Genomic DNA, 13,723 nt, shown 5'->3' on the forward strand with positions numbered 1-13,723 from the left:
GATTAGCAGAGTGACATATACTACGAATCTAGGGGATAAGATTACTAATAATTAAAAAAATAGATAATCTCTTAGGTAAAAAGATTGATTATACATTTTTTTTGGTAACAGATCTAGTCAAGGGCCATAAAAAAGGCAGGGTTTACATTTCAGTCAGGGGTAAAGCCAGTTACTCCTGACAGAAAGTTGGAAGATGTCTGTTCAAGAAGCAGAGTAAAAAGAAACTAGTGATTCAGTAAAACGTTTTCTGAGCTCCTTCATATAAGGCTGTTTCTATTACTTGGGTTCAGTTGCAGTGGTCCTCAGATAGGGAAGTTGTGTTTAAGCCTTTATATATTGTCATCTTTGGGAAAATCTTTTTTTTTTTTTTTAAGAATACCAGGTGTGCCTTTTTTTAAAAATTTATTTATTTTTGACTGTGTTGGGTCCTCGTTTCTGTGCGAGTACTTTCTCTAGTCGCGGCAAGCAGGGGCCACTCTTCATCACGGTGCGCGGGCCTCTCACTATCGCGGCCTCTCTTGTTGCGGAGCACAGGCTCCAGACACGCAGACTCAGTAGTTGTGGCTCACAGGCCTAGTTGCTCTGCGGCATGTGGGATCCTCCCAGACCAGGGCTCGAACCCATGTCCCCTGCATTGGCAGGCAGATTCTCAACCACTGCGCCACCAGGGAAGCCCGGGAAAATCTATTTTTTAAAATTTTCTTCTGAGCCTAAAGGTTTGTGATACATTTTGTCTTTATTTAATTCCAACAACCAAGGAAAACTGTAAGAAATCTTACTGAGAAAAGGTTAATTTCTATGCTGAAATCATTTTTCACGTGTAATATGTCTCAAAGAAAAGTATTGGCAGATTATCCTTCATTAATTTGTAGGATGATGCTTGTGAAATTACAGCATGTTTCAACCATTAAAAGAGTAGAACTATATATGTATATATATTTATTATTTATCTGTTAGCAAGAAACCCACACTAGTTTTTTTTTTTTTGCGGTACGCCAGCCTCTCACTGTTGTGGCCTCTCCTGTTGCGGAGCACAGCCTCTGGACGCGCAGGCTCAGCGGCCATGGCTCACGGGCCCAGCCGCTCCGCGGCATGTGGGATCTTCCCGGACCGGGGCACGAACCCGTGTCCCCTGCATCGGCAGGCGGATTCTCAACCACTGCGCCACCAGGGAAGCGCCCCACACTAGTTCTTGAAGATGGGTTCTTGAGATGCAGCATAAATCCAGAGCATTGCTTTTGGATACAAAAACTTCGGTTAGCTGGCCGCTTTTACTCTAGTATTCTTCCTTCCTAAATACAATTAAAATTTTTTTCCTTATACCTCACAGAATTGAGTGAGTAAGGAAATACATAACCTTGGCTCAGGCTTCTGCAGTAGCTACCTTGGAGAAATAGAGAAGGGGAGAGTGTGGTTGAAGTGACACTGCTGAGCAGCATGTAGTTGAACCAGTGTTGTGGAACAGCATGGAGTACACTGTTAGGAAGAGTTTGCTGTCTTGTATCCATGAATGTAGGAGCCAGTTCGGCTTATTTCCCTGTGGAGTTGGTATTGGCATTTTGGATGGAATAACCAGTTATGAAAAACTGCCCTGTATATTGCAGTTCCTTTAGCAACTTTTGGGCCATACATGCCAGTGGAATTCCCCCAGTGACGATTTAAAAAACAAAACAAAATACACCTTCCTACATTTCCAGATACACTCTGTGGAGGTGATGCTATTTCCCATTTAAGAATCCCTGGCCGAAGTCTGTATTTAAGAGATCTTCCTCTCAAACCTAAGCCAGATAGAGACCTAAACCCTAAGAGGTTCATGGAGAAGCATGGATTCATGCTCATAATACAAAACAAGACATATAGAGGCTTGCATAATGAAAACAATACAGTTGATAACAAAAGTTGAGTGGTATACAGAAAATACATTTTTTAAGGGAAAACATCTTTGTCCTGGGATATTTTTAGTTTGTTGTGATTAAGACTCAAAGTTGAAGGCCCAAATGGTTTTTTCATCTACGGCTGTTTGCTTTGGCCAGAAGGAATTAAATCAAGGGTTAGAGTTAGTCTTGACTAGTTAGAATTAGTGAATAGATTTCTCATTTCTCCTTTATTAAATTATTCATCAGTGACTACCTTTCCAATCATATGTCCTTTCATGCTTTGATCTTAGTTTTTTTACAAAATAATTTGATGCTGGATGATGTTTCCTATGATTGATGATTCTAAAGTCCCATAGTAAATACATAACTTCTCGTGGATGTTTAGTAACAATTGGTTCTATAAACTGTTGACTAAATATAATGCACAAGGTGAGCGTTGTAAGTGCAGTTTTATCTGGGGCAAAATGAGGGCTGTAGCCTGGGAGACAGCATCTCAGATAGCTCTGAGAAACTCCTCCAAAGAGGTAGAGGGGGGGAAGGTCAGTTATATATGTGATTTTGGTGAAGGAGGAGTACATGTAATCAAGCACATGTTTTTCTGCAGAATGTTGCTGCTAGTCTCGTGAAGGTTACTGCTAGTCACGAGGAGCAGACGTCACCATGAATGATTTTAGTGCTTTTCTAGATATGAGGAGATGCAAGTATTGGGCTCATAAAATCTTCTCCTGAAAATATCTATCTAAAGGCCTGTTCTGCCAGTTTTTCCCCAGAGCACAGAAGGCCTCATTCCTGATCTCCACCCTGAACTCCTTTCAGTGTGTATTGAAGGTCAGCGGCTGCAGCAGCTTGTGATTTAATCCTTGTAGAGGCAGATGACAGGTGCCAATTTTTAGTTGGCAAAACGATGCAAAAAAAAAAAAAATCAGTAGTTATTTAGATGAGCTATTTGAAGGTAATTGCTTGGGAAAAGAAAACTAATAATCTAGTAATCTAGAACCTATATATTTTTTCTTTGTAAAATGAAGTTATCAGAATTGAAATGAGACAAATAACAAGATTTTAGATGGTAAACGTTTTTAGTTTAATACAACCAAGAAACTGCTATAGGATGTGTATGTTTCTTGGAACTGCTTTTATTTAGATGATCTTTGTGTGTGGCCAACCGGGGCTCTTTTTGAGTCCCTCAAGTCAGGGATATCAAGTTCTAATTAGTATTATGTCAGCCACATCATCTTCCTGGTACAATTAATTTTTGGCTTTTGCAGGGTTTCTTTAGATTAATAAGGATGTTCTATTCTTTTTGCATTTTATAATCTGAAGAGAGCTTTAGCTTAGAATACAGTTTTCTTCAAAGGTAAAAGAAAGTAGTCCTAAGTTATTTTATATGCAGAACACTCTTGGCTTTAGAAATATGTCAACTATTTTTATTCTGATATTTGAAAATCCCAAGGTAATTAGAAACTGAAAGAACAGAACGTACACCCAGAATTAAAACAAGTGACTTGGTATAATGTAGATCTGGCTTGTGTTACTAACTTCATGTCTTTGGTCATTGAAGTTTGTGTAATTGTGGTTTAAAGTTACTTATGTTCCTGTCCTTATTTTACTTTTGGATTTCACAAGAAATAGCAAGCGTTGGTTACACACTATGGCTGAATAGTCTTTGCATTATGAGGAAAACCAGGGAATTGGTATTTTAAAGTGTTTGTGGAACAAAAACATTTTGCAGTATGTTGATATGTGATTTTAGTTCACATAATGTTCGAATTAATTGGATTTAGCTTAAACAAATAATAAGCTTCTTAAAAAAACAGTGTTTGGCATCAAGGAGTATGTTACCTGGGGCAGGCATTGAAACTATGCATGTTTTCCTATTGTAGTTTGGTTCTTTTTGCAAAAAGATTTAAAAAAAAGAAACAGCTGGCTTATGTTTATCCCCTCCCTCCAATTATGACCTCTGAAGGTTTCTGTTCTCCAAGTTGTGCTGTTACATTTGAAGTCCTAGTCCTTGGTAGAGAAATATTTGTATTGCTCTAGACACTTTCTTAGATGTGGAAAATAAAATAAATGAACGCTTTGGGTTTGCCTCTGGGACCAGACCTGGCATATCAGGACCTGACATTTAATGGATAGGAAATCTGGCCAAGCATCTATGCAGTCTCATCACCAGAACTCTTGTATTTTTCAGAGCTTGATGTAGGCCAGTGATGGGCAGTTTTATCTGGTGCCTTTCTCACAAGGAGTTGTAGGATTGCAGCAGAGACAGTGAAGAAAATATAGGTTGGGAGTTGGCATAACTGGGATTCAGTCTAACCTTTTCTGCAGACTAACCTTGGACTTAAGCTTTCTTATCTGTGAAATGGATAAAATATGCTTACAAATGATGTTATATTGAGGTGTTATAATAACAATGTTTCCTAAGGGTATTGTGGCGAATAAAAGTACCAGCCTGCCACAGTGCCTGACACATAATAGGCCCTTGATAAGTGTCAGTTTCCTTTAGCAGTGAGACAGCCTACCTTTCCCCTTTCCCAAGCTATTTTTACCTATGAATGAAGTGTTCTCCAAGGATGCTTGTTTCCCAGACTCTGCATTATGATCTGATAGAACACTTTCTTCTTCCTGCCAGAATCCTTAAGGGTTTCTTTCCTCCATCTGACATCCTCTACGGTAACACTGTCTAATAGAACTTTCTGTGATGAAGAAGCTCTTCTGTATCTGTGCTGTTCACTGTAGTAGCTACTAGCCACATGTAACTATTGAGTGCTTGAATTGTGCATTGTGGCTGAAGAACTGAATTTTAAATTAAATTAAATTTAAGTAACTAAATGTGGCTAGTGGCTACCTGTTGGACAGTTCAGCTATAGGGCTTACATTTCCTAATTCTTAGTGAAACTAAATTATGTGATAATATGTGTTACATGCAGGAAAACAAAGAATTTTACATGAATAACCTTCATTATAAATTGTTGTAAGTCAGCAGAATATCTGATTGATACTTGAATGATATCCCATTATATGGACTCTTTACTACTTGTCCCTTTCTAACTTGTCAGAAAATCATAGCACTAACATTTTTCTTAAGTACTTAATTTTTTTAAAAGATATTAACCTAAAAATTTTTCTTAAATTAATTAATTTATTTTTGGCTGCGTTGGGTCTTCTCTAGCTGCTGTGCGCGGGCTTTCTCTAGTTTTGGCGAGCGGGAGCTACTCTTCGTTGCGGTGTGCGGGCTTCTCATTGCAGTGGCTTCTCTTGTTGCGGAGCACAGGCTCTAGGAGTGCGGGCTTCAGTAGCTGTGGCGCACGGGCTTAGTTGGTCTGCGGCATGTGGGATCTTCCCAGACCACGGCTCGAACTCGTGTCCCCTGCATTGGCAGGCAGGTTCTTAACCACTGTGCCACCAGGGAAGTCCCAACCTAACAAATTCTTAATTGAGGTTCTTACTGTTTACCCCTCCAGTAGGTTGAACTATATATGCAAAAAGCTAGGGATTTCAGAAACATATTTTTCATATGGTTTTTATTGCTTTGCAAATTAATAAGTACTCAGTGGTTTTTGACATAGGAAGAACTAATGTGATTGAATAAGATTTTTCCTGGTTATTGAAAATGAATAGGTGTTTTTCAAAGAATTTCTGGTTATTATATAGTTTTTTAGAGATATTTTTGTCTTTTGATGATTCGAGAGAGCAAAGTCATGAGAAAATGATATAGTCTAATTAATAGCATCTGGGTAATTCCCTGGTGGTCCAGTGGTTAGGACTAGGTGCTTTCACTGCCAGGGCCTGGATTCAGTCCCTGGTTGGGGAACTAAGATCCTGCAAGCTGCACAGCACGGCCAAAAAAAAAAAAAAAAAAAAATTAACAGCATCTTCATAAAGCATTTATTACCATTGTTATTGGCCAGGAAACTTTGGTAAAGCTATAATTACTACGTCTTTAGAAGAATTTTCCAAGAGGTAACTTTTTCCTTCTTGCTTCTAGAGTGTTTCTGTGAAGGTCAGCAATCTTGAGTACCCTATAAATTCACCCTCTGTTTTAAATGTATCCTAGCCCTTTGGAGCTACCCAAAGTACCACCTCAAATGAGGGCTGTCATCTTCCTCTGCTGTTTTCCTGGCATACTGGTGGACCATTGCAAGATAAAAGACTAAACAGATTGAAATCCAGTTTTGAGATGATACGTTGTACAAGGTTCTTTTCTCCTTACCTGTCCCGTTTCAGCATCTTTTATCAGTGACTTGGATTAATGCCATGCCTGTCAAATTTGCCGATGGTCATGTAGTTTTGATATTGCATGATATATTTAGAATCCAAAAAAAAAATCTGTGTAATCTGAAATGATGGGTTGAAATTAGCCAGATAAATTTTCAAAGGAATAAAACACTAGATTCCTATATGAACTTCAAAACACAACTATAAGAGTACACACAGAAATGAAGAGCATGACTTACTGCCAGGTTATATATAAAGAATATTAAAGAATTTTAGATGATTGTAACTCAGTACTAATTGGTAGTAAAATGTGGTTGACAAAAGAGCTCCTGTGATCCTGTGATTCTTGTTCATTAATGGAAACAGAGTTGGCCAGAATAAAAGAGATATATTGTTTCTTTACTTAGCAACAGATATTTATTGAATGAGGGCCTGGTATGGTCTGGGCAGACCTGGATATTTAGGTTTGGCTCTCTACTTTGAGAACTTTGAACAGTGGGAGAAGATTGAGAAAAAAGAGTTAGCTGGTTAGGGAATTTAAAAATCTCGGTTGGAGGGAGAGGGGGTGGAGGGTGGTGATTGGCTTGGAACAAAAAATGGTGATGTGTAAGTTGGCAGTGATGGCAGTCTTCAGATAACTCAGAGGTTTGTCACTCCTGGAGAGGAAGGATTTGACTTTGATGTGATTTTTGGGGGATAGATGTCAGACCAGAGGGTAGATGATACAGAGGGATAGATTTGGAGCCAGTAGAAGGAGAGACTCTTGCAGTGTCAGAACTCCATTTAACAATGAAATGGAACTGTGTCCTGAGTTGCTAAAGTCTCATAACCTCAAAGGCATGTCATATAAGAGATTCAAACTTTAGGTATATGGTTAGACTAAATGGCCTGTACTGTCCTTCCAAAACAGGATAGTTTGATTCCTTTAATGATTCTTCAGTACTCAGTGGAGAGGAAAAAGGATTCAGAAGCATTGCAAGCAGTTTGGGAAAGCCTGTTCACATCCACACACTCTTTTCAATAAGCTGTGGTTTGCTGCCGTGCCTACCAACTATTAAATCTAATTCTATATTTACAATTGAATGGTTAGGAGGGAGTACAAAAAAGAGAATCCATTTCTTTTTATTTCTTTGCATGTCCAACCGTTACACCTTTTCTAGTCCTGGAGATATTAGAACCTCGTGTGTGTGTGTGTGTGTGTGTGTGTGTGTGTGTGTGTGTGTGTGTGTGTGTGTGTGTGAGAGAGAGAGAGAGAGAGAGAGAGAGAGATGGTGTACTTTATAAAGGGAAAGACAAGCTCCAAATAGCCTGTCATAGTAAAAATCTTAGTGCAGTGAAGTTGAGTAAAAGTAGGCCTGTTAAATGTACCAAGGATAAAAAAGCATATGAACAAGTTTCAGTTACTCTAAGGGAGATAGAGAATTAGAATCTTGTAGGTAGGAGAAATTTGTTTTCCTGAATGATAAACATGAATTTCATGAGGTGACTGATGGAGTTTTCTTACCAGAAATCAATTACGATTGAGGGATCTGCTACCCATCAGTGTAGTTTGATAAACGTCCTGCCACATCCCTTCAGCCTTTGAAAAGAAAAGATTTCTTCTGACTGATGTCACTTGTTTGAAATTATGAGGGATGTTCCATTTCATGAGAGTTAGAGTGTGTAACAGTTAAAAGTACAGGCCCAGAACCTGAATATGTTTAAATTACACATGGCAGACCTTTAGCAAGTTACTTAATCTCCCTGTCCCTCAATTTCCCCATATATCTAATGGTGGTGTTAAAAATAGTACCTGCCTTAGAGGTTTGTTGTGAGGATAACTTAATATATTGATATATGTGAAGTGCTTAGAGTGGTACCTGGTAGCTTAAAGTACTATATGAATCTTCATTGTTGTTATTTAGTGTTCCTGTTTAATACAAGTTTCTACTTAGCTTCAAAGCTGAAATCTTAGTTTATAAAAAAAAAAATATGGTATGTCCACATAACCACAAATTTTGTGTTTTACTGGCTTGGCTGTATGTTGATATTAAGAGTATCATTAGAAACATTTGTTTGTTTCTCTTTCAGAGCAGCTTAAGTAAACAGTCTTAATCCTATTCAGAAATCTCCTTGAATAAAATGTAATCTCAGTTATTCTAGACAGGCTGGTTAAAAATTCCAGCAGAACAGTTGGAAAATAGTGGTGAGAGAAGTATTTATGGGAAAACTTTACCCATGCCTATTTTTCTTGTTCTGCATAAGTTAATGGACTAGTTTCCTCTCTCTCTCTCCCCCTCACCTCCCCGTAACACCATGTGTCTTAAGGCAATAAGTACTCTGACAAAATTTGTTGGTAATATAACCACAGTGGATCATCACCTGTATCCGTTCAGTACTCTCCTTGTCTTGCCTGCCCTCTAGAGTTCATGGAAAAGATTCTTACAGAATTAATCTTTTTATCCACTGTGGCTCACATCTAGTAGTGCTCAGTAAGTTGAGCCAGGTGAATGACCCTCCTTTCCTTGAGTCCTGTAACAGTTTTGTGGCTCCTGTGATATATACACCGAGTTATAAAAATGGTTAAGTTCATTCCTGAAATGTGTTCACAGCTCACATTGATGAATAATAGATTCTGTCTGCTATGTAATTAGGAGAAGTGAAGTCTAGCCTGGAAAGTTTACTAGTCCAGTGTTCCTGGTTGCAAATGACAGAAATTCTTGTATCTGTCACCAAAACTGTGTCAGTGGAGATAACTTGAAGACTATTGCTGTCATTGTGACCCAGCCCAGGTTCCTATGTTATCACCCTTGCCTCTTGTATTTTCTTTTCATCTTCACCAACTACTCTCTGTAGTTTCCCCCATCTGGTTTCCCCATTCACTTCATTCTCCTGCTATACCTTACTGTCTGTTGCTTTTCTGTGACTTATTCTCTTTAGGGCTTTCTTTCCCTTGGGGTATGAGGGCTGAATGGGGATGAGCCTTGGGCACTGGATCCCAATTCTTGCAATTCAGCACAAGATGACAAGTTACTTCCTACCACCTGTGGGTAGCTTGATGCTTAGGAGTAGGACATGATAAGACCTGAGTGGACCCAAAGGTCAAACTTGCAGTTATTTGGACCAATAGCAACACTCGTGTCTGGAATTGTGAGACAACTCAAGAGACTTTGGAGCTAGACAGCATTTTTAGAGTATTACTATATTTCCCCATTTTAAAGCTATAAGTGGCCTCTTATATACCTGGTTAACTGAAAAGAGCAAGTTTCTGTCATGTGGAGTCTGGTAAAAGTTGAAAGGTTTAGGTATTTCTTAGGACTTTTGCAAACTTAAAAGCAACAAATGGCACTTCTCCTGCTAACTCTCATCTCCATTGAAGATGGAGAGCAGATCATAGAGATGCTTAATAACTAATGCTGAGTCATATCATGGGGGAGAGCCAAGAGTAGGAATCAGTAGTTCCAATGGTACTTGTCCACTAAGCATACATTTCCTTTCAAGCTGTTAATACTTTTGGCTACTATTAGAATATTTTTGCCACTGGATTTATTTACTTTTGATTAAATGTCATTCGATTCTTCAGTTTCTTGTGCCCTTGAATTCTCAAGTAGAGAATTGTCATTCTGATTTTCTAATCTTCTTTCTTCTCCTATTATTACTAAATAGAAAGATATTTTTGTTGAGCTGCATGCTATGTCCTACCCCTTCCTACTGATCTATAAGCTTTTCCATTGGCTTTCTTTCTGTTTCCTGCTGCTTTCTTGCTTCATAATTGAAGGGAGGATTCAGACCCATCCAGGTAACAAACTACTGGTTCTGCATGGCCTCTTTATTTCTCTATTCGCTTATTATTATTATTAGAGTGAGATTGACTGTCTGCTGGTGAATACACGCATTCACGGTGGGAATTTACTATTGGTATATTGTTTCAAGGCTTTTAAGCCTGCAGTGAAAACCATAAACAACCACAAGTACTGGTTACCATTTGAAAGATTTGAGATGTGCTCCTTCCAGACCATTCTCAAGCCCGTCTAGATTTTCCACTTTTATTGCAAACTATTTGAGAAAGCAAAATTGGGTTCAGTTTAGTATGAGATTGCCACTATTTGCAAAATGAAGGCTTTTCGTATCATGTGACAATTAGCGTGTGACAACCCTACAGATGGTTTTAGTTTAATTTGACCTTGATAAACTGAGATGAAAATCTTTATGTCCAGCAAGATTTATTGATATTCTAAATACTTTATAAATGACTTGAATGGTAGTTTTTTACGGGACTACTTTAATTTTTAATAAGTTGATAATGAGCTATCTACTCTTTATGAAAGAAGCAATGCTTTTATACAACAGAACAACTTTTAGAGAGATACCAACTGTCCCTTTTGTTATATTTTACCACACATTTTAAAACTAATAATTTATGGTATGGAATTTTTAGTTTAAATTAGCTGAGATTTCATTTTAAAAGTGAGGCTGCCCTACTGTTTTCAAATGAGTGACAGCATTGATCAAAGCGTGAATCGGTGTGGCTGTGCCTCGTGTGGAATGCTTTTTGTGAACGCAGATATAGGCAATTAAGTCTCTCTTTATGTATGTTGTATTTCTAATTCAAGTTGATAAGACTTTTATAAGTGGAAAAAAGGAGAAAGCTCAAGATAGTAAAATTTACATACTGCCCTTTGTAAAAAATATATATATATTTTTTTTTCTCCCCTCCTCAGTTTTTCCAGAGGCCTCAAATACAGCCTCCTAGAGCTACCATCCCGAACAGCAGTCCTTCCATTCGTCCTGGTGCACAGACACCCACTGCAGTGTATCAGGCCAATCAGCACATCATGATGGTTAACCACCTGCCCATGCCGTACCCAGTGCCCCAGGGTCCTCAGTACTGTATACCACAGGTAAAGTAATCTCTCAGATCCGTGTGGTCCATCAGCAGAGTGGGGATTAACTCAGATTCTCATCAGAGGGAACAGGGAGGGTGGCTGGTAGCTTTGGTTTTTAGTGACGTGTGAACTTTTCTGTTGGATGTAAGTCTAAGCCATTTTGTCATTTTTCATAATATCATAAGGAGATATTTCTTCATCTCTTAAAATTTTCTAAGATGGTAGAGAAATTGTTTTTATATCCTAACTTTCTCCCAATCCCTTACCCACAACCAGCTGCTCTAAAATAGAGTCCATAACTACCTGTTCCAGTAATACTATTCAGTGTCATTGAAAGCTATCAGCCTGAAATAATTTTACAATGAGCTGATGTCTGCCTGTGCCCTGATTTGCTGTATGGCTTTACCTAAGGCGCACCTTTTTTTTCCATCCTCATTACATCTTTTTTTTTTAATTGAAGTATATTTGATATACAGTATTGTGTTCGTTTCAGGTGTGCAGCAAAGTGATTTGGTTATACATATGTATATTCATTTTTTCCAATTCTTTTCCATTATAGGTTATTACAAGATACTGAATATAGTTCCCTGTGCTATACAGTAAATCCTTGTTGTTTATCTACTCATTGCATCTTAATGGCAAGCAGGTGTTTTGAATGTGTTTAACAAAGTGGCTTTACCTCCTTTAAATGATTCTCTTATACACACATACATGCGCGCGCGCGCGCGCGCGCACACACACACACACACACACACACACACACACACACATCCCTTTATTTTTCCATAGTAAGCTACCTTCATGTTACTTCCTAAATGTCTGTAACCCCTCTCTTGCAGTACCGTCATAGTGGCCCTCCGTATGTTGGGCCCCCACAGCAGTATCCGGTTCAGCCACCAGGGCCAGGTCCTTTTTATCCTGGACCGGGACCTGGGGACTTCCCCAGTGCTTATGGTAAGTATGAAAAATTAGGCAATTTCTGCTAGTTTGTTGTGCTTATTCCATTTTGTTGTTTGGCAGGTCAGTTTAGGTAGTGAGGTTTGGTGGTGTGAAAGATTTTTAAATAAAATGTTGCAAACAGTTCTGACCTGAAAGCTTTTTTTTTTTTTTAGAGCGGCTTACAAGGAAAGAATATTATAGAAACGCATTTAGTTAATGACACCTTCTGAAGGAGCTGGTAATTCTGTTGCAAAAAGCCCATGTCTCAAGAGTCTGATGTCTGCTGCTGGCTCTTGATTACCTAGATTGTTGCTGGATTTTTGCTGAATGCATAAATATACCTTATCTCCCTTCCATGATTTCTTTTTTTCTAAGCATTTACCACCATTTACCAAAACATTTGTTAATGTTTTCTCACTAGAATGTAATATCCACGAAGGCAGGGAATTTTATTTGTTTTGTTTACTGCTATATCCCTAGCACCTAGAGAACAGTGACTGGTAGGCACTTAGAGAATATACATGGGATGACTGAATTTAACTCAGTATACCTGTGATTCCTTTTCTGCAAAATTTTGGTAAGATCTGTGTCATGGGGAGGTTTTGAGGATTAGTTAAATGGAAATGCCTTGAAAAATTACAAGTACTTTTAATGTAGAGAAGCAAGCACCAAGCTTATACTTGGTGTGTGAACCGATACTAACTAAACTAAGGAGTAATGAAAATTACTGATTTTATTCAGTAAATTTCTACTACATACCATACTTGTTTTTTTCCCTTAGAAGGCGAATTATAAATGATAAAATCAGCAAATACTAGAACAGTTAAACTTTAAGATTCAGTAAGGGGACCCCCCTGGTGGTGCAGTGTTAAGAATCCGCCTGCCAATGCAGGGGACATGGGTTCAAGCCCTGGTCCGGGAAGATCCCACATGTGTTGGAGCAACTACTCCCGTGCGCCACAAGTACTGAGCCTGCACTCTAGAGCCCGCAAGCCACAACCACTGAGTCCACATGCCACAACTACTGAAGCCCGCGCACCTAGAGCCCATGCTCCGCACCAAAGAAGCCACCGCAATGAGAAGCCCGTGCACTGAAACGAAGAGTAGCCCCTGCTCTCCGCAACTAGAGAAAGCCCGTGCGCAGCAGGGAAGACCCAGCAAAAATATTAATTAGTTAATTAATTAAAAAATAATTATTTAAAAAATAATAATTATTTAAAAAAAATTCAGTAAGCATTGCTCTTTTCCATTACAGCAAGGACATATTAAAATTTTAACTTGTTCTTTTAAGATGGTAACCCACCCTAGATAAACATGTATCCACTAACTATTTCCTAACATTGGGATTAGTGGCTCAGTTAAAAACCTTTATAGAATAATTGATGGGTATTAGAATAACCCAAGAAGGTTTAGTTTAGGTTTTGAGGTGAAATAGGCAAAGCAACCAAGTGTTAACTAACTTTACTTCTTTTAGAAAAGGAAAACCTTTCTGTTACTTGTGAAACTGCTGTTTCAAAATGATATACTTTAAAAGTTCATTAAATGTCTCAAATATATATGTTTATTTAACTTTATTAAAGTGGTATTAAGTGGGTTTTTTTTATTAAGTGGTATTTTTACTAAGAAATACTTGATATTTTCAGAACAATACATGTTTACACATATGTTTAAAAGGAAAATAATATATGCACATTACCCAGCTTCAACATAGAATATTGCCAGTACTGTTGAGGTACTTGTGCATCCCTTGAACTTAGCTAAGGCACAGTTTTCACACAAGTCTAGTGCCTTTGTATTGATGCTTGCTCTGAAAATTTAAATCCAGTT

At 38.3% G+C, this 13,723-nt stretch overlaps 1 protein-coding gene across 16 annotated transcripts in view; it reads left to right on the top strand.

The window, feature by feature from the left end:
* Positions 1–13,723, top strand: part of EIF4G3 (eukaryotic translation initiation factor 4 gamma 3) — a 366,964-nt gene that overhangs the window by 189,861 nt on the left and 163,380 nt on the right. For 10 of the 16 annotated variants that reach the window (XM_060310039.1, XM_060310035.2, XM_060310045.2 and 7 more), the window contains 3 exons: positions 9,850–9,870; positions 10,793–10,972; positions 11,797–11,911. In XM_060310039.1, coding sequence (XP_060166022.1) covers positions 9,850–9,870; positions 10,793–10,972; positions 11,797–11,911 — 316 coding nt within the window. The remainder of the gene's footprint in view (positions 1–9,849; positions 9,871–10,792; positions 10,973–11,796; positions 11,912–13,723) is intronic. The other 6 variants (XM_060310005.1, XM_060310009.1, XM_060310010.1 and 3 more) reach the window with 1 other exon arrangement.

The sequence above is a fragment of the Globicephala melas genome, chromosome 1 (assembly GCF_963455315.2).
Source record: "Globicephala melas chromosome 1, mGloMel1.2, whole genome shotgun sequence".
NCBI classification, from domain to species: Eukaryota; Metazoa; Chordata; class Mammalia; order Artiodactyla; family Delphinidae; genus Globicephala; species Globicephala melas.